This window comes from Acanthochromis polyacanthus, chromosome 21 (genome assembly GCF_021347895.1).
Source record: "Acanthochromis polyacanthus isolate Apoly-LR-REF ecotype Palm Island chromosome 21, KAUST_Apoly_ChrSc, whole genome shotgun sequence".
Classification (NCBI taxonomy): Eukaryota; Metazoa; Chordata; class Actinopteri; family Pomacentridae; genus Acanthochromis; species Acanthochromis polyacanthus.
The window spans coordinates 15,962,232-15,982,871 of NC_067133.1; the positions used below are offsets into that span (position 1 = coordinate 15,962,232).

A 20,640-nucleotide genomic window follows, 5' to 3' on the forward strand; every position below is an offset into this window, starting at 1 on the left:
ATGAAATGACGCAGAGAGGGGTGAATGCGTCCCTTAAGAGCAAAATAGTGCATACGAGCATGGCAGCCAGTGTCACATCCCATTCCTGCCAGGTCTGAGGAATGTCCAGTCCTTGACACTTGTCCAATCTAAGCTATCTCAAGCTCTCTCCTCCAGCTTCACGCTGGCTAATCTCTCTTGACACCTCACACAGCCCCGACAGGGAATCACTCTACCCTGAAAACAATCCAGCCCTCCTCCCTCTCCACCCCAAATCAGTACCAGCCCGCCTCTCTGTCTGTCTATCTTCCTTATATTTCTCTTCACCCTCTCCCTCCCTATCTATCCCTTCCCCATTACTTCTATCTGTGGCCTACTCTTTCTCTCGTGTTTCCATCTGTCTTTGTCAAACCATATTCCGCTCCTCTTCTATCTCGGCCAATCTTTCCTCCTCCCTGTCTTTTCTCCTCCGTCCTCACTTTCTCGCTGGGTATATCACACCGTTGCTGATGAGAATCTGCGAAAAGACACTGTGATTGCCGATTGAGGAATTGCTTGCGTTTCCTTAAGGGCTCATCTGCATTCAAAAACGGCATTTTGCGCCACTGGTGGATGTTGCTAAAGTTGGAGGGTTTTTATCTCCAAGTGCACCTTTTCCAGATGGTGAGAAGCTCCACAGGATCACTTAAAGACGGGATAGAGGGGAGCATAAACACAGGCATCCTTCCCCGGATACCCATCACTCTAAATATACTTTACTTTTTTTGGAGAGAAAAAGAGAGATGAGGGATTTGCTGGTAGGATTTTTTTTTTATTGTTTGCACTGAGAGTCCATTATTAAAATTTCTTATTTTAAAAAGAGCGAGAAATACACATTTTCAGTCATGCTGTTTGCTGTAGCTGTAGTTTGTCTCACAGAGCGAACGAGATCCTTTACAGATCATTTTCCCTAATTAGTGTATCTGGGATTCAAGAAGTCTCGTGAGACAAGTCACTCAAAAAAATTCCCATTTATTATTTAAATGTATTCAACAATTCCAAAAGATAAGATAGACAAACAAGTCATAGATTTCAATTACAAGCTGTTTGTTCTTCTCATCATATCTATAGAGGCTCCACCCTACAGAGCACAATCTCATTGGCTGCTGAGTAAAATATCTGTCATTGGCTGTAGCACAGAAGTACTCTGAAAAGGAACGATGTAGTTATGGCACGGCACATGCTAAAATGCAGACACTCACTGGTATGCACAGATACATACACGCACGCACAGACACGCGTACACTCAGACGTGCAGTCATAATAGGGCCAAGTCACTCACCCAATCAGTTTCATTCTCAAGCAAGCTGTCAGGCCGCCATGTTGAGTAAATATTACCATAATGTCTATGTGTCATTGAATATGCAGCTAATGAATGGATGACATCCAGTGAAGCTCAGAGACATTGAAACGCACAAAAAAATTGCCCACTCACTGTTGCTGTGCTTGAACGCCTCCCCTACCTCCCCATCTTCCTCCATCCTGACTCCTTCCCTGGCTGTGTTTGTGACTTTCTCTCCCTCAGCCTTCGCTTCAGAAGCCACTTTTTCTTTTTTTTTCTTTTTTTTTAACAGCGCAAAGAAAGCTTGGAGGGTGGCACAGCAGAGAAGAAGAGAGGATCGACGCTCTTCAACCTCTGAATGTGAGGATTTGCTTCATCACATGGCTGGTTGTGCCGAGTAGAGCATCTACATTAAGCTAGAACATTGAAAAAGATTGTTTGAACTGTAATCCAAAGAGCAGCAGGACATTGTGTGACAGCGTGAGGAGGAGTGTGAGGTGACTTGCAGAAAGGGTCTTGTCTATTTGAGATGTTTCCTTTTTCGGATACATTGGAGGTGCAGAATGTATTGTTATTCTCCACATGAACAATATATAGTTACCTTGCTGTACCCAGCGATGACGAAAAACACCCACTGCCATGAAATACTTAGTCTTGATTTAAAGATTTCTTTTCCAGCTGTTAGATCTCCGAGCTGCATCACAATTAACATCTCTCAGTCAAACAGGATATCTTCACAAGGGACAAATATATTCTCTTTTTTTTTTTTTTGTAAATCTCATTTGTGTAGAATATTATGCATGTCTACAAAATAAAAACACAATCTAAGGAAAGTTGCACGGAACAACACTACAAGTTTCAGTCAATCCAGTCCACTGACAGTACAGCCGACCGCTGACACTGTGGAGAGAAGAGTGAGATCCACATCCACTTTTGCAGGGTTTTTCATTTTTGTTGATATTTCTGTGCAATGGAGCAGGGCTGAAGAGGAGAGACACTGAAAGTGAGGAGCGTCTGACATGTCGGCATTGTGGCGAGGAGTGCAGAGAAACCGACTCACCTCCGCCCAACATCCCACTCCTCCCACCCACCCCCCCCCCCACCCCCCCCCCGCCCAGCCCCTCTCAGTGTGTCCTCAGGAGCTTTGCATCCAGGCTCGGCTACAGAGCCTGGATGTTTTGGCTGATGGATACGAAGCAGAGGTGTCCGTGATGATGGAGAGAATTAGGAAAACTAGAAAGCATTCCGGCTTTTAACACACACCCTCCCCCCCATCGTACAACTCTTTCTCTGAGTCTCTTTCCTGTCTGACTGTCTCTGCGTCTGTCTGTTCTCAGTCTGCGTAGAGGATGAAGCCAGAGAAGGTGCTGTACTTGTTGTTGTTGCCGCCGTGGGCTTTGCCTCCGTCCAGTTTGATGTACACCTCATCGCCTGCATCCAGATGGAGGATGACGCTGTTGGAGGCGTAGTCGTAGTTCTGGTCAGCATCTTGGGCAATGGCACTGGCACGAACCTGCAAGAAAAGGGGCAGAGAGGCAAGTAAGAGAACAGGCAGGCTTGTTTACTACAGTGCATATCAGGACATTTGCTTCATTCATTTGGAAATACTCCAAATTGGTTGTCATTCTTTAATACTACTATCAGCCTCCATTGCATTTAGAGCTTGAAAGCACTCATATATCTCCATCAAAGCTGCACACTTCTTCAAATTTGTTATTTTATTAATGTTTAAATGTCAGCTCTTCCAAGCCCAAGATATACATGAAAATACACACAGCAAAAAAAATGCATCAGAATTTGGGTCATTCTCCTTTTCTATTCAAAAAAAGTGCAGGAATGAATATATTCAAAAAATGCCCTAACTTGCATTTGCAACAAAACTAATATTCTGTTTCTTCGTCCATGCCCTAAAGTTCACCCATTTTTTTATTACAGTATTGACAAAGTTTTGATATTTTCTCTTAATTAACGAGCAAACAAACAATAGAGACGAAAAAAATCTTATAACTCAAGAAGGTCATTAATTCTTGTCGCAGGGAATCAAGGAGGAACAAGAGGAGAGCTGAAAAACAGCTTAAGAATCATTGTGCAGCTTTATCACCAAAAGACAGCAAAGTTTTTTACTCATTTACTGAATATTCAAATTAAGACTCAATTTTCAATATAAAAAAACTGAATCTCACAAGGTGTTTCATTTTGAAGCCAAATGATTTATTGGACACTGAAATGGCACAAATATTTCTTCATATTGATATTGAACCTACAGGACCAACCACAGGCTGAGTCAAACCTCAGGTCTTTCTGTCAAGCAGATTTATGGTTTCAATCAAGCCACTGGTCTTTCACAGAAGACCTAACGCTCCACCTTGGAACAAAAGGTCCATGGAAAGAAAAAGTCTCACAAACTCAACAACGGGCCTTACACTGGGGACGTCTCATTGTGGTGAAAATTAGTGAGAAGTACAACACAAAGCATGAAGGATGCAAACTGCCTACAAGCAGGAATATCTAATAACACAGAGCAGTAAGTGGAGAGAATCACTGGAATGAGTTTGCATAATTTGAGAGAGAAATGGAAGAATTTTTATCTGATCACGTGTGCTTCTGTGTGCATGCATGTATGATCTGCCAGTCTGACTACAGGACATTTGGAGCAGTTTCTAAATAACCTGTCCCCAGTAATTAAGACTTCCACCACAAACGTGCTGGAAAGTGTAGCTGCAGCGCCTCATGGGTCCAAAAATTATAGCTGTGTTTCATGCAAGTGTGTGTGGCATGGAGTGATACCAACACAGTGGCAGATTCTACGGAGCACTGATTACTGAAACTGCAGTTTTAAAAGCACACAACTGTTTTCTGTTTCCCAAATAAAAAATACTGAGAGTGAGCAGAAAGTCAAGGTCATACATTGGTCAGCAACAGTTATGATCTTAAACCTTATGCTTTGATCTCAGTGTTTTGGGAAGTGACGTGCAGTATTATAATTGCATCAGATTTCAAATTGAAGCAGTACTCAACCATATTAGCAGTACACACCTACACTGTTGCATTTAGTCTCATTATGGAGTGTTTTTATTTTTAATCAGTGCAGAAGCAGAAGAGATACAGTATTTTTCATTCACTGAGTGTTCTCCCCTGTCAAACTCCAGCACATATGTTTCCCACTGTGCACTCGGTAATCCACGATTCAGCTTGCATACTGGTATGTTCCACTTGTAGCACCTAATACAGCCTCGAGCCACACTCTCCAGGTGGAAGAGGAGTGGACTACTGAGGTTTCTCAAACTTTTCTCACTCTACACCACCAAATTCTTTTTGTTTTAAACTTCTTTGCCCTGATTAATGCTGCTAAAGTGGCCTTCCTTGAAGAAAATCTGCACAGCCCTTCTAGAGCTGCATTAGGCATTATGTAATTTCTACATACAGTAATACTTCTCAAAACCTGTGAAACACGCTTTGATGTGCATAATTTTGTAAGTTCAAGCAAGAACTATGAGCTTAAAGCTCTAAATAGGGTTTTCATTTTCAAATGAGAGCAGACTTATTGCTCTTCTTAATCCCCCAAATTTAGAACGCTGTAGGACTGTGATCCTAACTTACAGATACAGACAACCAGGGGGAATTTTCCATCTTATGTCACTTGATATCAATCCAACTTAACATCAGTATCATACGTTAGAAGGACTGAGGGCAAAACGCTCCTGAAGCAAGCAAGAAGCTCGTATGAATAAAGACCTGGCAGAGCATCACCACTGTCAGCTCCTGTCTGTGAGCCATAAAGTGCCAATAGTAATTGACTGCAAAGGATTTAGAACTAAGCATGAACTTAATTTTCATTGCAAATTTACCACTTTGGCTACTTTTGGCTGCAATGGAGACAACCCTTGAACCCAGCATTAACAACTTTATGGTAATACAGTGAACTTGTTCTATATTATATCTATTGTATTTCCTTATTTACGCTTCTATCAGTTACAGAACAACATTATCATTCATGCTGAGTCCTTGTTTCTGGTCACCTGATGATGCGTGTTGCATCTTCATTCTCTTTTGTCACTGTTTTTGGTCTGTACAAACTCCTTAGGGAAATATCTGGCTTTGTAGTAGGTGAATGCTCCACTGTGTTCACCAGCAAGCTGCTAATTGTGCTGAGTCAGTTGTGTACAGTCGGTTTTTAGGGCCGTTTCAATGAAAATGCTGCTGGAAACGGCACAATGAATGCAGTGAAGGTGAACCAAAACAATAAAGTTGTGGGCAGACTGCTAAACAATGAGCTGAAGCTTGCAATAAATGTCCCCAAAGCAGAGGGGAGCTATAGATTCAGGTCAGGACTCTCTGTTAGAGATTGCTTTTATTGTTCTCACATTGTCATTAGCTACACTGTTATTATAAAAATATCAGTCATAGCCACTTCAGGTCCATTGTGCAGGTTGCAGAACAAGAAAAAAAAAGCCAGTCTCCACTTATAGTTTGCACTGTATCTCTGTGCTATTAAATAATTACTAACAAGGAGAGCCACATCATTTGTAACTTAAATTGAGTAGAATCGAGCAAGAAAATCATTATTTTCTCCAGAGGTAGAAAAAAGAAAGCACTGTACATCCTTTAAAGTAGCTGGTGGTTAAATAAGCCTATTAGTCACTTAGTCTGGTCAGTAGGGGTGAATCCAAATCAATAGTTTATGTGCATTTGAAGTGTTTTTTGTGGCTCATTATGGGTCTGTAAAGTCCATTCTGGCGCTTGCTTTAGCTCAGTGTTTGTCCATACAGCTTTAAATCGAGGCTTTTGCAGCAGGTGTCGACAAGATGGCCCAACAGGCGTCACAGAGAATGCCCAATAATTACTTGTCTCTTTAAGGAGTATGCACAACAGGCATATTGACGAGTGAGAGGACAGGCCAGCTACTGACAGAGATCTCCTGCACAGGAAGTATCACTGCTGCCAAATCTAAAGGGCAGTCTGTAACAGGTTCTCTAACATTTAAATACATTATAATTGTACATGATATATTTTTGTGCAATTTATATCAGTGATTTACATCCATCCATCCATCATCTATACGCCGCTTAATCCTCATTAGGGTCACAGGGGGTGACTAGGGTGAAGACAGGGGACACACTGGACAGGTCAGCAGTCTATCACAGAGAGACAAACGAACACACTCACATTCTCAGTGATTTACAGATTTATTTAAATTATCCAAAGGTTATTTTTGTTTGTTTGTTGTTGTTGTTGTTGTTTTTTTAAATCAAGCTCATTGTGTGATTCTGTTAATACTGTTGAGCTTTGCAGCTTCTGGATGTTCTTCCATTGTCTCCTCTGCTGTAATAGCCCTCTCTGTCAATGCTAAACTCAGCTCATTTTCTGTTGATTTTTAAAATCCTGCTGTTGGAAACATGAAAGCGTGCAGAGGATGTGCAGAGGCGTGCAAAGTCTTATTAAAATAGCAATTGTAAAGGTTTCATGAACCAAATATTCTGTGGTTCGATTTGCTGTTACATTGCAGCGTGGACACAGTTATTTCTTACTCGTATAAAATGATTACTTTGAAATTGCACATTTTCGAGTTGTAAATGCCACAAGAATTGCAAGCCCCTGATAGAAACCAGAAAATTTTGTAAGAAAAGCACATGAGAGTCTTAAGTGCTTCTTTCCTCAGCTGCGTAATGACAAACAGGCACAAGAGGCTGCAATAGGTCATGAATTCAAACGCAGAGCCTTTCTTGAACAACTACTCTGAAAAGCATTAGAGTGGTACGGTGCCACATTGGTGACACTATATTTTCAGTCTGACTAAGTCAGGCTTGGCGAGTGCTACAGGAGGATGTTAACACTCCGTTTCTTACACCTTACTCCAGGTGAGGCAACATTTCTGCTAAAATCCCTCAGAAATAACATAAGCGCTGCCACGTGCTTCCCATGATCCTGTAGTTAGAAGAACTGTTTTGTGCACTGATGTTCACATTTTTGACACAGATTTTCTAAGGTCACATAATAATTACAACATATTAAAATGCTGAAGGGTACATGCTTGTGGCTGTACTTTTCTCTCTCTCCTTTAAATCAGAATTTAGAGAGAGACCCATAGTTTGCATTCAGGATATTTTGTGAAGTCCTCAAACAGCCTCAAAGAGACCGCAGCATTGCCTTCACCTCGCTGTATTGAATTATGAAGCGAAGACGGGCAAGGCTGGCACTTCTTCAGCCTTCTTAAAGGCGTTATTGTCAATAATATAAAAAAAATCTGCTTTGCAAAAAAAAAAGGGAAATAATAAAAGGACACATACAAAACTTTTCTAGCGAGTCGGATCAATTTTAAAAGAAAATCTTGCTCTTTAAAAATCCAAATCATTTATTTACAGTGAAAATCTCTGTCCCGCGGCCTTCCTCAGGCTGCAGGAAGAGCCAGACGAACCTCACTATAAATACCAAACCTCTTGGCACAGGTGTGCTTTCTTCTTCATAATTAACAAGTGAGACAGTTGTGGGTCAAAGGAGAAGGCTTGGAGGGCTTCTCAAACTTTTTGACAACATGCCCTGGACAGTATGCAGAGCTGTCATGTTGTTGTGAAATGCGCAAGTGCTATAGAAGCTAATCTGGATAATGAAATACTGAGGAGGGTTTTAAGATGTGGGAGTAATATATGGAATATTGTACTTTTTTTTCCCTCTGTTGTTTACCCTCCTGATTAAATCTAGCATACCTCATATCAATGTGCAAACAAAGCCCCCCTGCTCTAATTCTGAGATGCCAGCGTCCAGTGCATATTAATATAATATGATATGCCACGAGCGTGCAAAGTCAACACCATCTTATTAGAGGGTTACTGCCTTTGGGTTGTAGGGGAAGCAGGTGATGATGGCTCTGGAGGATTTGTCAGTTGGGATTTTAATGAAACTTTATCAAAATATTTGCATTGCAGGTAGTCACACAGAACCGCGGAGCCTCTGGCAATGTCACAGATGTGCAATATAGTTAAGTTATTCTCTTCATTTACTCTTTAAGGGGCTGGAATTAAGAAATCTTCCAGTTCCTAATTTATGCTGTTTGGTGGAGGAGAAGCGGGGCAGTACAAATATAACGTCTTCCTTTGGTAGAGACAGAATGAGCAGAGCCCTGGTGAAAGTGAATTTCCCTGAAATCCAGAGTTCCTTCTACAATGATATTTTTGTTTTGTTTTGTTTCTTTGCTCTAATGGTTTTTATCCCCTTCTGAGACTAACTGCCGCAGTCTTTGTTATGCTTTCAATGATGAGCACGAATGAATAAAACCTCTTACTATTTTTGAAATAATGATCAGGGAGCTCTTCATGGAAGTTTTTATTTCCTTCTCTGCACGTTACATACTTGTTAGGAAATAGAGGTTTCGAATGCAATGTATGGCAGATGTATATCCAGAGATGAGCGGGACAAATAGCCAACTGGCAGTGCGTGACCTTGACACAGAATATGTAGAGGAACTTTGACAAGACAAACAAAGCATGAGGCCGTAAGCGCCGGCTCCAGCGATGGTAAATGAGGTGTCAGGCGATGCTGTCTTCCTTGTGGCTGCTCGTGCGTGATTGCATCCGTCATATCGTCAACGTGATGGCTTTGATTGAATAATATTCTGAGTGAAGACAGAAAATCCAAGGCTGTGCTTTGGCTTAATAGATGATGCGTGCCTGTAACAGTGAAGAGCAACTCCTCATAACTTCTGCACTGTGTTACTGTGAATATGAACATCGCAGTTAATCAATAATGGCGGCATTTATGGGGAGAATATGCGCCAAAGATGCATTTATGGCACATTACAAATAACTGTCATTCTCCTGGAGTCACATGGGACTACTTTTACAATCAGCCTTTTATTTAAAAGGCAATTTACGTTGTTTTCATTCAGCAGCTGCACTGTGCAGTATTGTATGGTTGGCTGGATAGCTTTAATTATAAAACCCCTATTAAAATTCAGTTCATGAAAATCATGACAATTGTATGTTTTATCTGTTGTGTCTGCCGCAGGAGGAGTCTGAAGCGTCGCACTGGGACAGTGATCTTACAAGAGGCTTTGTCACTGTGACAAGGACATGTCTTGTGGTTTTTCTGACAGGGATTTGTTGACTTGATGTTGAGCCTCCATTTTGGATCAACGAGTCTATTGGTCCTTTTTAAATCAAAGTGTGCTGCCGTCTAATTGTGTTTGAACATTCCAGCCGTGAACCGCATGCTTAATGGCAGCTTAGATGGCTTGCCACTACTATTGAGCTTCATCCAGCATTTCACTGCAACACACTTAGAAACACACACAGTGACTAAGTGGCGCAAACATACAGTACATCCATAGGCATTTTTGTGCATGCACATCCACACATGGGATGCACTTCAATTAATGAGAACAGGAAACTGCGTCAAGTTGCAAGAGGATCGTAGCGTCAGAAAGCGCCATGTGTTACAGGTTCATTTGTTGGAGGAGCCTAAACATGATAAGAGAAATGAAATGGTAACAGGAGATTTGCCATCTGTCAGACGAGAGTAGAAGAAGGTCTCCTGAATTAATTTCACCAACTGTTCTCTTTGTACCTGCTCAACCTGCTTTGAAACGTGGTGGCTTCTCTGCACAAACCTCTCGCCGTTTGTGAAATTGCTTACGGTAATGCAAAAAGTGAGTTAGTTTACAACACACGGATCGCTAATGCCAGATCCAAATGCTGTAGAAGCCTTTCAAGGGCCCGAATATCAGGATCGCAATTCAGGAGTGGTGACAAAGAGGATGAAACAAGACGGCTTCTCCTGAAAGAGCCACTGCTCAGAGGAAACAGTTGTGGTAAAAAAAGGGGCATCGACTTTGACCTGCAGTCCAGCCACTCTTTTCTTTCTTGTGTCTGACTCATCACGCTCAGTTAATTACTGAAATACACAGCACTGTCTGCCTTAAGCTCCGACACCAAAAAACACAATCATTGCTCATAGCGCTGTCTGAAAAGACACCTTTACTGCAAAAATTTCAACCTTTGTTCACACACAGGCTGTTTTTTCTGCTTCCTAGTAAGCCTTGAGGCACTAAGATTCTCCTTTTTTCTCGCCTAAAAAGAACCCATTCGAAATGAGGCAAAGTGGGTTTCTGTATAAGTGCTGGATGAGAGGGAGACAGTAAGAGTCGTTATGACACATTTTTTCATATAGTAGCCGATTCATCCTCTCTCACTGGGTGATTGTTGATATTTTACCCATATTCGTGGGGCAGGAGGTGTTAAGCACACTGAGTTATGTAGACAGTGAGTCATTTGAAGCCATTGACTTGCTGCTTTCCTGTGAAGAGGGAGAGGATAATTGTGGGTATCACTGAGGACTGAATTCGGGGGACGTCTAAATGTCAGGGGCGTGGGGAGAGACAGAGAGAGAGATGTTTGCATAAGAGGGCCAGGGGCACTTGTCTATCTCCCATATGGCCCTCATTATAATGAAGAAACCTTGTGAGTCAACACCATAGAATCCTTGAGTCAGCCAGCCACAGGAGACAATCCATAGCCTATTTTAGACCGTATGTTTTTCAGTCTCTCAGTACATGAGACGATAGACATTAGCAGTATTTCATGAGCTGCTTAATCAGAGATGCTAGCACAGGGAGTGTGTGCACTGCTGAGCTGTAATGGCTTTCTGTGTGAGAAGCTCAGTGCAAAATGTTTGAAAAGTAATTGAATTATTACAGACAAGTGGTGGGCAGTTTTCAAACAAGTTTTGAAACTTCACCAATAAATGATAGATTTTCTTCTTCGCGCTTGCAGATGACAGCCCGATGTCATCTTGACATTTCCAATCTGTGTGGTATTTCCTAACAACGTGGGCCAATCTTCATTTAATAGCCCTCGCACCTAATTAGGCCAGCTCTAATGTTCCACTCGGCAGAGTGTCAAATCCAATGTCCAATTACACAGCAGATCAAGGCCAAAGGTCCGCCTCCACTACCTCTCAGGCTGATTATAGAAGAAGTGCCACAACATACATCACATAGAAAGAAACAGGTCTGTCAGAAGAAGGAAAGAAGCACGCATACATGCACACATACACATACGCACACGCATAAGGGGATCAATACCGCAGGCGAAGAGGCTAAGGGACTGAGGATGGCTCTCTCAAACCCTGCCTGTCTATTTCAGACAGAGTCTCTCTGTTGCACCAGGCAAACACACAGAGGCCTCTCAGTGCTGAAGTCCGACCACGATGAAGAATAGCAGGTCTGAACATTACCAGAATGTTAAAATCAATCAAGTCTAAGTATTGCTGTATTTGTGTTTAGACAGCACACGAGCGTGCACGCAATAGTCGCTCACATTTTTCTTTCATTTCAAGGATGAAAAAATGCAAAAAATTCTGTCTTGTTTTACCTTATTGGGTTAAAAAAAAATTCTATCATCCTTTGTCAGTAATTACATCAAACAGAACAGAACCTCTCCAGATGGCTCAGCTCCCATGTTTAATGTTGGGATTGACACCAGATGCTGAACACAATGCGTGGGTTTCACCTGGATACACAGCAACAGGACAAACAGTGGTATGCTCATGTGCATCAAAGCTGAAGACCCCCCTTGTGGAGGTGTCTGTATGAGAGGAGATGGACTGAGGCAAATGGTTTGACGGGGAAATGACACGTGACTCGGTGAAGTCGCTTTTCTCACTGGCGAGGCGAGAAAACAGAAACTGAGAAAAGGATGGCACAACTTCACTTATTCTGCCACAGTGCAATGCATCACTTGAGAGCAATGAAGAATATTGATGGCATTGTGTGTTCGCAAATCAATTCTGTGATACGGTAATCCGGGTTCTCTTTTGCTCAAGTTTTTTTTTTTCTCCCTTTAAAGACGAAAACTTTCTGCTCCTTTCAGAAAAGTAAGCTTTCCGTGGACCAGACATAGAGGAGAGATGGAGGGCAGTGCACAGTTGGGGTGGGTTGAGGCAGTAGGTTAGGAAGGAGGGAGGCGGTGGTGGAGGGGGTGGCAAGCCGGCGCGTGTGTGTGAGCATGTGCGAATGTGTGTGTATGTAAGGAGGAGACTGCAGCGGTAATTGCTAGGGAAGAGCCATGTGCACGAAGGACGTTGAAGCTTATTAAAGGAGGAGACAGAGTGATTATTCACTATGGTCCTCTTGAGAGACTGACGCTGAAGTCATTGCTTTTAATTAACTCTGAAACGGTTTTGCGGATTAATAACAATATTAAGAAGGGAACGGAGAGGAGAAGCGCAAACACATCCTGGATCTGGTTCAAGCTTTTTAATTACAATTAAATAGACTCGATGGCACAATAGCACAATAACTATGTCTTTTCTGTCCCCTTTTCTCTCTCACCCCCCTCTGTTGTGTCCATTAAATTTGTCTCCATTGTCACTCACGTCTCTCAGGATGCGCGCAAAGACAGGTTATAGCATAGCGTTGATTTATTGGAGAGCGTTTAGGATTGGTTGGAATAGCTGGCACAGAAGTCAAAAGAAGCCGCAATGAAGAAGCCAGAAAAGTGTGAGGAGAGGGAGTTGGAAAGCGGATAAAGTGTGCTGCGCTGAAAATAGATTTCTTATTTGTTTGTTTTCCAGGAAGCTTCACTTTTTTTTCTTCTTTTTTTTTGGTTTAGCTCGAAAAATGTCAAAGTTCTGGGGACAGCGTTTGCATTCTTGAGTTGCTCTCTGCCAAAAGAAAAGAGAAAGTGGAAGAAACAGAAAAGTAAAGTGACCCATGGACGATGTTCGATGCAGCTTTTAAGAACCCCTGGAGTGGGAGGAGCTCATGTAGAGGCGAAACAGCACTGCAAGGCCTGGAAACGCACCGCTTCCCTATAGTCAAAAGATGATAAAATACTAGTATTGTCTGCAATTCCCTGGTCTCCCCCCACCCCAACTCACAGTGTAGCTTTTTGCAGCCTTAATGAGCTGAGTAAAGCACCAGTGTGACTATAGGAGTTTCGGTTAGACTCTTAACACTTCATCAGCGATGTAGCATAAGTTGGCCCAACATTTATAACCATTCACAGTCATTTACACAGACTGAGGCTCTGGGGCCTTCTCCATCAGCCAAGCACACAACCTAATAAACAACACGAGTGCTTATGCACATTTATGCATAAGTAATGCATAGGACAGAGAAGGCAGAAAGAGCAGCAGTTACCACTTTATAAACATTACGCAGGTCTCTGGAGATGCACACTGTGTGCGTCTAACTTAAGTACTTCCACACCCTCCTCTTGGGAGCACAATGAAGCAGGAACAGAAGGCGTTTTATAGGAACATATGTTCTTCTTCCCCTATTATATATCAATGCTTTTACACCCACCCATAAACATTACTGTTGAGTGAGACATTATATATAGAAGGTGATTGCTGTAACTCTCTTTTTCTTGCTGGATGTGAGCTTGATGAGGGCACAGGAATTAACCTCTATGGCTGCCATGGCGGACTGCAGGTTCTTTCCATGAAGTCGATGCCAGCTGTTACTTATTGTGCACATATCATGGTCTCAGCACCCAAATATCTCCTTGTGGTAGTTCATTCATTTACATGACATTTCAGAATATTCCACTTGGCAAAAGACATTTTAAACCTGTAAAAATGAAAAGAAAAAAAATTCACATCCAGCATTTTTAAGTCAGAGAGACTGCTGGACCATGATGTCAGATAACAGTTGGAGGTTTCTTGGATTTTTCCATATTTTTATGATTTATCTCAGTGCTGGACTCTGGGTTTGATTAAAATATATATTTCAAATGACTTGTGATAAGTGTGGTCTGGCACAATTTCTACAGCTAGACATGACAAGAAAAAATGTCTATCACCAGCAGCATTTCTAAGACAGCCTGTGTCTCAGTGGGTGGAATTCACTTTGTGCATAAATGGTGGCAATAAAAAAAAAGTGCACATGAGGCTGTGAAGCATCCAGAAGTCTGATAGCATGTGAAGTGCAACTCACTAACTTTTGCTCTTTCATAATTTCTTATAATATATGAATACAGCATTTAAAAATGCGTTTAAAGTAGTGAACTTTTTTATCACTGGAATTAGTTTTGCAGGATCAAATGTGGCAATTGATGCATTTAAAATAACATATCTCTATTTATTTTACTTCACATGGTCCTTTTAACAAATGAACACACTTGCAGCCTGACAAAAGAAGCAACATCTGCAATTACAGTAACATCCATCTTTTGACAGGCAACGCGTATTTTTTCGGAGCTGCTTTAAAGACAGACGGCTGGTCGGGAGTCTGAACTACTGGCACGCATTACCGACCTGAGGAGACCCTCCGGGGCGCAAAAAAATACTAGAGCTCCATTAAAATGATGCATCAGAGATGCCGAGAGTAGATCACAAAGACGTCGTAATGCATTTATCACGGCCGTAAAGGCGGATGGATTCAGCGGCGGAAAGAAAACTGTCTCCGGTAAGCTCACAAAGACAGAAATGAACTTAATAACGTGGGCGAAATGTATAATGTTTTTTTCTTTGCCGCTTTACGCACACATTGTAACCGAGTCTCAAAGTTATTTGTGACATAATTGTGTCCACTGCCAGCATAATTATAATATATTTATAATAATAATAACAGCAAGAGTGATAATATCGTCAGACAAGTCAGCAAATAAAGTGCAGTTACTCCTTAAACATTGATAAAATAAAACCAAACGCCAGACGACCGTATCTTTCTAACATGTCTTCTGGCAGAATAGAAGCACTTCCAACTATTTTTCATCACCACGCCACCTTTTTCCACTCTGAAATACTCATAAATCCTCTCAAACTGCCATTAAATTTCTCTCAAACAAAACAGAAAACCGGACATTTTGTTGCGTAAAGGTGGAGAAAAATTAAAAAAACCCCGCTCAGTTCGTACTGCTCCTCCACGCTGAGCCCAAACTGTGACCGTCCTCTGGTCGCGCAACGCGGGGTGCAACAATGTCAGGACGCATCATGAGAAGAGGGGACGCCGCTTCCAACCAGTCAACACATCTTTATCTCCAGGCGCGGTGTGTGCCACAGCTGTGCGCTCTGGGCTCTGGAGGCGGACGGCAGATGCCGAGCTTTCCTCACAATGTCACTTTTTATTTTCGGGCGTAATGGATGAGATAAGATGACACTTTTATCGGCTCGCAAGGAAATTTGTCTTGTATCACATGCTCCAACAATTACCAGAATAACATGACTACGCAACTTGAAAGGACACAAGAAAAAGGAAGAGATGCAAAAGAATAATGCACACAATATGTGCATGGAAATAGATTTGTCAAAATGTCAATGCACTACTCTTTAAACCACAGAGAAGCAAAGAGGGAGAGAAGAGTGAGGAGTCAGGCATGCTCACACTGAGGAAAGGAAACTCAGGAAAAGTTTCAAAGCACTAACCTGGCCGTTCTTGCAGAGGTCTGCCCACATGCTGGTGCCATCCCCTCCTCTCATCAGCACATGGTAGATGAAGAAATATGTACCCGGTATGCTGCAGATGAACTTGCCCGAAATGCCATCATAGTTGTTGCCCAGGTTGGTGACCACGTCGTCAAACTTGAGGATCTCGTAGCCTTCGTGGGGGTTTTTAAGCCCTGCATAGAAGGCCACCCGAGGCACCGTGCTGTAGGTGGCCGTGCTGATAGCTCCATTACCCCCCAGACCCAAAATCCCAGTCCTTCCTTGATCCCCTCTGTCACCAGGAGGCCCAGCTGGTCCAGGTGGCCCCGGTTCCCCTGGAGGTCCGGGTGGTCCGGGCTTGCCTGGCCTGCCAGGCTTCCCCTGTGGGCCCTGCAGTAAGGTGGAGGGAGGAAGCACGTTGCTGTGGTCACTCAGCGCCTCTGCCTCAGCCTGAAGACCTGTGGAGCTCGTGCTGCTGGCTGGAGTGCCCTTGTTCAGGTAGGGGTCGCACACCATACGACAGGTGCCCAGCATCTCGTAGTGGCTGGCATCTGTACCCACGGAGCTGACGAGCACGGGGATGAGCACCACCAGCACCAGGACCAGCATAACCCCTACAGCAGCCGCCACCAGGGTCTTCCTCCCGATGCTGAGTCGGGGAAGGGGCTGTGCTGCCAGCGTGGGTCTCCCGGGGGCGGAAATGGTGACTGCTTGGTGTGGGGAGCCTGTCACCGAGGAAAGGGACCCGGAGATCCCAAGTAGAGTTGCAGGAGGAGCGGCGAGCGTGTGAGGGTGAGACAGAGACCCACATACACTTGATACACCTCACTGCTCCACTCAGTCACACTGAAGTAGGCAAGCAGTCACTCACACATAGAAAAAAGACCAATGGAAAGCCCAAGCATACGCGGGGAGACATTCAGCGCGTACTTACAAACAGTCTGACTTGTGAGAAGAAGAAGAAGAAGCAGGAAGGATGCAGAGCCCAGAGGAATGGAGTGAGAGACAGAGAGGGAGAGAGAGAGAGAGAGAGAGAGAGAGAGGGAAATGATGAGAGTGGGTGAGTGTGAGAGATACAGAGCAGCCACTGGATCTGTGTGTGCATGTGTGTGTGTGTGTATGTGTGGTGAGTTTGTGGTGCCGGATTCTCAGGCTTGGCTTTTTATACGGCGGCGGCAGCGGAGCCCCCCCCCCACATCCACCCCTCCATCTCTCCCTCCCTCCCTTCCTTCCCCCTCTGCTCCCCCATCGAGTGTGAGGTTTGTGTGGCTACGTCCCCCTTCTCTCTCTCTCTCTCTCTCTCTCTCTCTCTCTCTCTCTCTCTCTCTCACTCAGAGGAAGGACTCTCATCACATTGCATTTCTTTTTCCGACCAACTCTCCTGAACGGCGAAGGAACCGGCGCGACCCTCCCGACCACCTTGCTCCCCTCCTCCTCCTCCTCCACCTCCTCTTCTCTCGACCCCTTCTTTTCCTTCCTCTCCTCGCTCTCCTTCCTTTCACCCCCCCACCCCCCACCCCACGTCTGATGTTGTTTCTCACTCCCTTGCTTTCTCCTCTCTCTCATCAGCATCCAGCCTCTAAAAATAAAGATGGAGCTGTGGAAAGACAATCTTTCTTTTTTCATTTCCTGGAGGTGGGTTCTAAAGATTCATGCATATATGTGCACAGACACTAGACAACACTTAAATGTGCAATGCCAGGAAATGCTAGCAGCTTTGCAGGAGAAAAAGGTGCTAATTACAAAAGTTAATGCCAAGTACAGACTCATGAGCCAATAGACAAACTGTCCATACAAATGAGACATACAACCACACACGTAGAAGAACTTTTTTTAATGATCTTGGTTGCAGGTCACACAGGGCCACTTTTCAAGAGTAACAGCAGCCGTCTATCCTTCTGTTGGTGGTGACTGACACCGACACTTCTCTGCCTTTATATGTTTCCCCTACTTGCCTTTCCCTCATGTCAATAAGCCTGTTTCTCCACCTGAATGCGCTGACACCATTTCTTATCGGTGTCTTTTTTTAGGTATTGATTTCATGGTTTTTTATCAAATTAAGGGTCCTGGTTGGGAGGGGAAAAAAAATCTATATGCAGCAGTGATGTCATTTGTTTGACATTTTCATCCCTTGGAGTGATGAATGGTGAAGTAAGAAAGCAGTTGACAAAGATGGCAAACATAGCCATCGTGAAATGAGTGCTGTGTTTGCAGACAGTGCTTTTGGTCTAATACAGTTCTAAACACAAACTGGGCACATACGTAAGGCGGCTGGAGAAAATTCAGCACGTTCATGTTAAAACAAACTGTCAATTGAGGGAGAAAAAAACCATTCCGATCAGCCAAGGTGGGCATTTTTTTTTGCACTGATATCTTTGGCTTTGAATCACAAAAGCGACTACAGCTACTGTAGTATACACAACGCACTGATGTGCAGTTCAAAGTCGCAGAATCTAAATTATCTCTTGTGTTCAGTCTGTTACCATCATGTCTGAAAAGTCACTGTTTAATGCTGTTTGTGCTGCATATTTTAGTTGTGGCTGTTTCAGTGACTCGGGATGCTTTGTAGGTGCAGAAATTCAGTGTTCTTCCTCTAATGTGCTCATTTTTGGATGATGTTTTGTCTTTCCCTTCAAAAACCAAGAGCTGTTTTTTTAACCCACCCCTTGTTTTCACTGATAAATTCCACTGATCTGTTGAAACTCCTGTTAATTAGGTAAATCAGCTTGTGTGGTGATTGGTTGGTAGAAATCTGCAGATTTCTGCAGACACGTCATAGTTGCCTATTTCTGGCTCAGAAAAAAACGGCTTGTGCCAGAGCTGGACTGAGCTCTTGTGACGGATTGAGATGGATCAATGCACAGGATGCCTGCCTATTTGTCACTACTGCACTTGACATATCACCAGTTATTTTTCTGCATTTCTGTCTCTTTATCATCATTAAACTTCAGTCACAAACTTATGGCATCACCAGTTGGTTGTCTAATTTATCACTGAGCAGAGCGTGTGAGACATACCCAAATAACTGGCACACCAGGTGGCCATGCGATGCATATTTGCCTGTTTTGTTTTATTCCTCATAACAGACACGGAGTTTGCCTATATGAGCAAGCACACAAGCCCTAAATTGGTTTTGGGGTTTGTTTAGGGGGCCATTGTTTGCTCTTCACACCTGCCGGCTGTAGCTGCCAGTCAGATCACCGTGCCCCAAATCTCTAAATCTCCGAACCACTGAGATCAATGTACACGAGAGAGGACAAACAGAGAGCTATAGTGATGGAGGAGAGATGAGAAAGATGGGAAGGGAAGCAATAGAGAGGGGAGCAGGAAGTACAGCATGGCGGGGGAGTTGCTGCTGTAACAGCTGAGCGTTCCATCAGTTTGTTTTGCATGATTAGTGACAACATATAGGGAGCGAATCGATGAGTGTCAGAGCCACTCATGGAGTGAGATGGAATTTAATGGAAGTGACAGCACATTTTAAAACCCAAATAGCAGCATGTGGAAGAGACGGATCAACATAATATCATACATTTTTGCATCGAATAGATTTTAGATTTAAAAGATTTGCAAATCAGAGCTCTGGATCATCTCAAGGAGTTAGGACTCGATTCCCAGTCACGGAACCTTTCCACGTTTTTATTTCTGAACACTTTTGGAATTATTGACAGGTGGGAAACTAAATAAGTGCTGCTGTACTAGCAACTCCTAATGGTTGGTGAAGAATGGAGTAGAGTATGATAGCGTGAAGCACGAACGTCATATTGTCCAGTTATTCTCATCAGTGACAAGACATTTTCTGATGCCAAATGTCTTGTTTTCTGTCTGCTGCCCTCAACAGGATGGTTTTGACAAGGACAGCAGTGTTCAGGGATTAGGCGTTACATAGTCTCGTTTGTTGGCCCGTATTGTAGAACATAATGGTCTGGCTGCACCACGCCATCATTCTGCTATAGTGGGAAAAATGCTCTGACTTGTTTGTATTCCTTCAAACCAATCACAGTTGTCGAGCGGCGGGGCTAAGCAAAGGCCACGGATTTGGTGTTCTCTCAGAACTTTGGCAGGTAAACTGTTGTGGTGGAAAGACGAGCTTTGTAATTAAAATGGGATAATTCACCGGGAAAAAAAAAAAACTACATTAGCAGGGCTGGCTCAGTGCACGATTAAAATCCTCTGAAAAACTTAGAATTTTCAGTGTTGTAGGTTGCTGCTCGGAGATTGTTTGTTTCGTTTAGGGAACAGTCAGACATGGATACTGGAAGGGAAGGACAAAGCCACTTGAAATTAGCACCAGTGGCAGACTTATGACTGCATCTTCTATCTAGGTGAGTTAAACTAGATGTTTCAAAATTCGAAAAACTAAGGGCTAATTTTTCTATGCAGATAAAGAATTTACATTGATATAATCTTAATTTTTTTTAATGTTTTGATATTTTATCATATTTTCAGCATTTACCACTCAATTACTTACTTAAAGCTGCTGTCCGGAGTTTGAATCGCAGCGTCTCCCAAAACACTGGTGGTCCCACCCTCCCTCCCTCTGATTTCGCCCCTTTATTTGTGCACGCGCGCAGTACATGACAGGAGTGCCCGGAGTGCTGCAGCATCTCGCCTGTTTTGCTGTTTTCCACTCTTCTACATTTAGTACATTTAGTAAATAATAAAGGAATTACGTTAGAATTCTGTATTGAGTCTAACTTGTCCTAATACCAAAATAACATGAATCTGCTAGGACGAACGAGTAAAGTTTCAATATGTGATTACACTCGTGTATCCCTCTCGATGACATCGTTTATCAAACTTAGTGTATTTACGCGTGTATATGTGTTACATTGTTTATTTATTTCTATCTAGAGTTCAGAATTGCATGACTCCTCTGACGAAGAGTATGTCCCAGACGCCCCAACATCTTCCTCCAGAGGTTGGGCATCTAAACGAAGCCGTCAGGCGGGCTATGGAGGCTGTGGTCGGGGAGCGAC

At 43.1% G+C, this 20,640-nt stretch overlaps 2 protein-coding genes across 3 annotated transcripts in view; one reads left to right on the plus strand and one right to left on the minus strand.

The window, feature by feature from the left end:
* Positions 1 to 970: 970 nt before the first annotated feature.
* LOC110958844 (C1q-related factor) lies at positions 971 to 16,834 on the minus strand. Its single transcript, XM_022205549.2, has 2 exons — positions 15,662 to 16,834; positions 971 to 2,813 (listed from the first exon to the last, which is right to left on the minus strand). Exons 1-2 carry the CDS (start codon positions 16,268 to 16,270, stop codon positions 2,634 to 2,636), a joined length of 789 nt encoding a protein of 262 aa, XP_022061241.1. The 5' UTR covers positions 16,271 to 16,834; the 3' UTR covers positions 971 to 2,633.
* LOC110958855 (uncharacterized) overlaps positions 14,377 to 20,640 on the plus strand; it is a 46,924-nt gene continuing 40,660 nt past the window's right edge. For both annotated transcript variants that reach the window (XM_051941334.1, XM_051941335.1), the window contains exon 1: positions 14,377 to 14,702. The gene's annotated coding sequence lies outside the window, so the exon portion shown is untranslated. The remainder of the gene's footprint in view (positions 14,703 to 20,640) is intronic.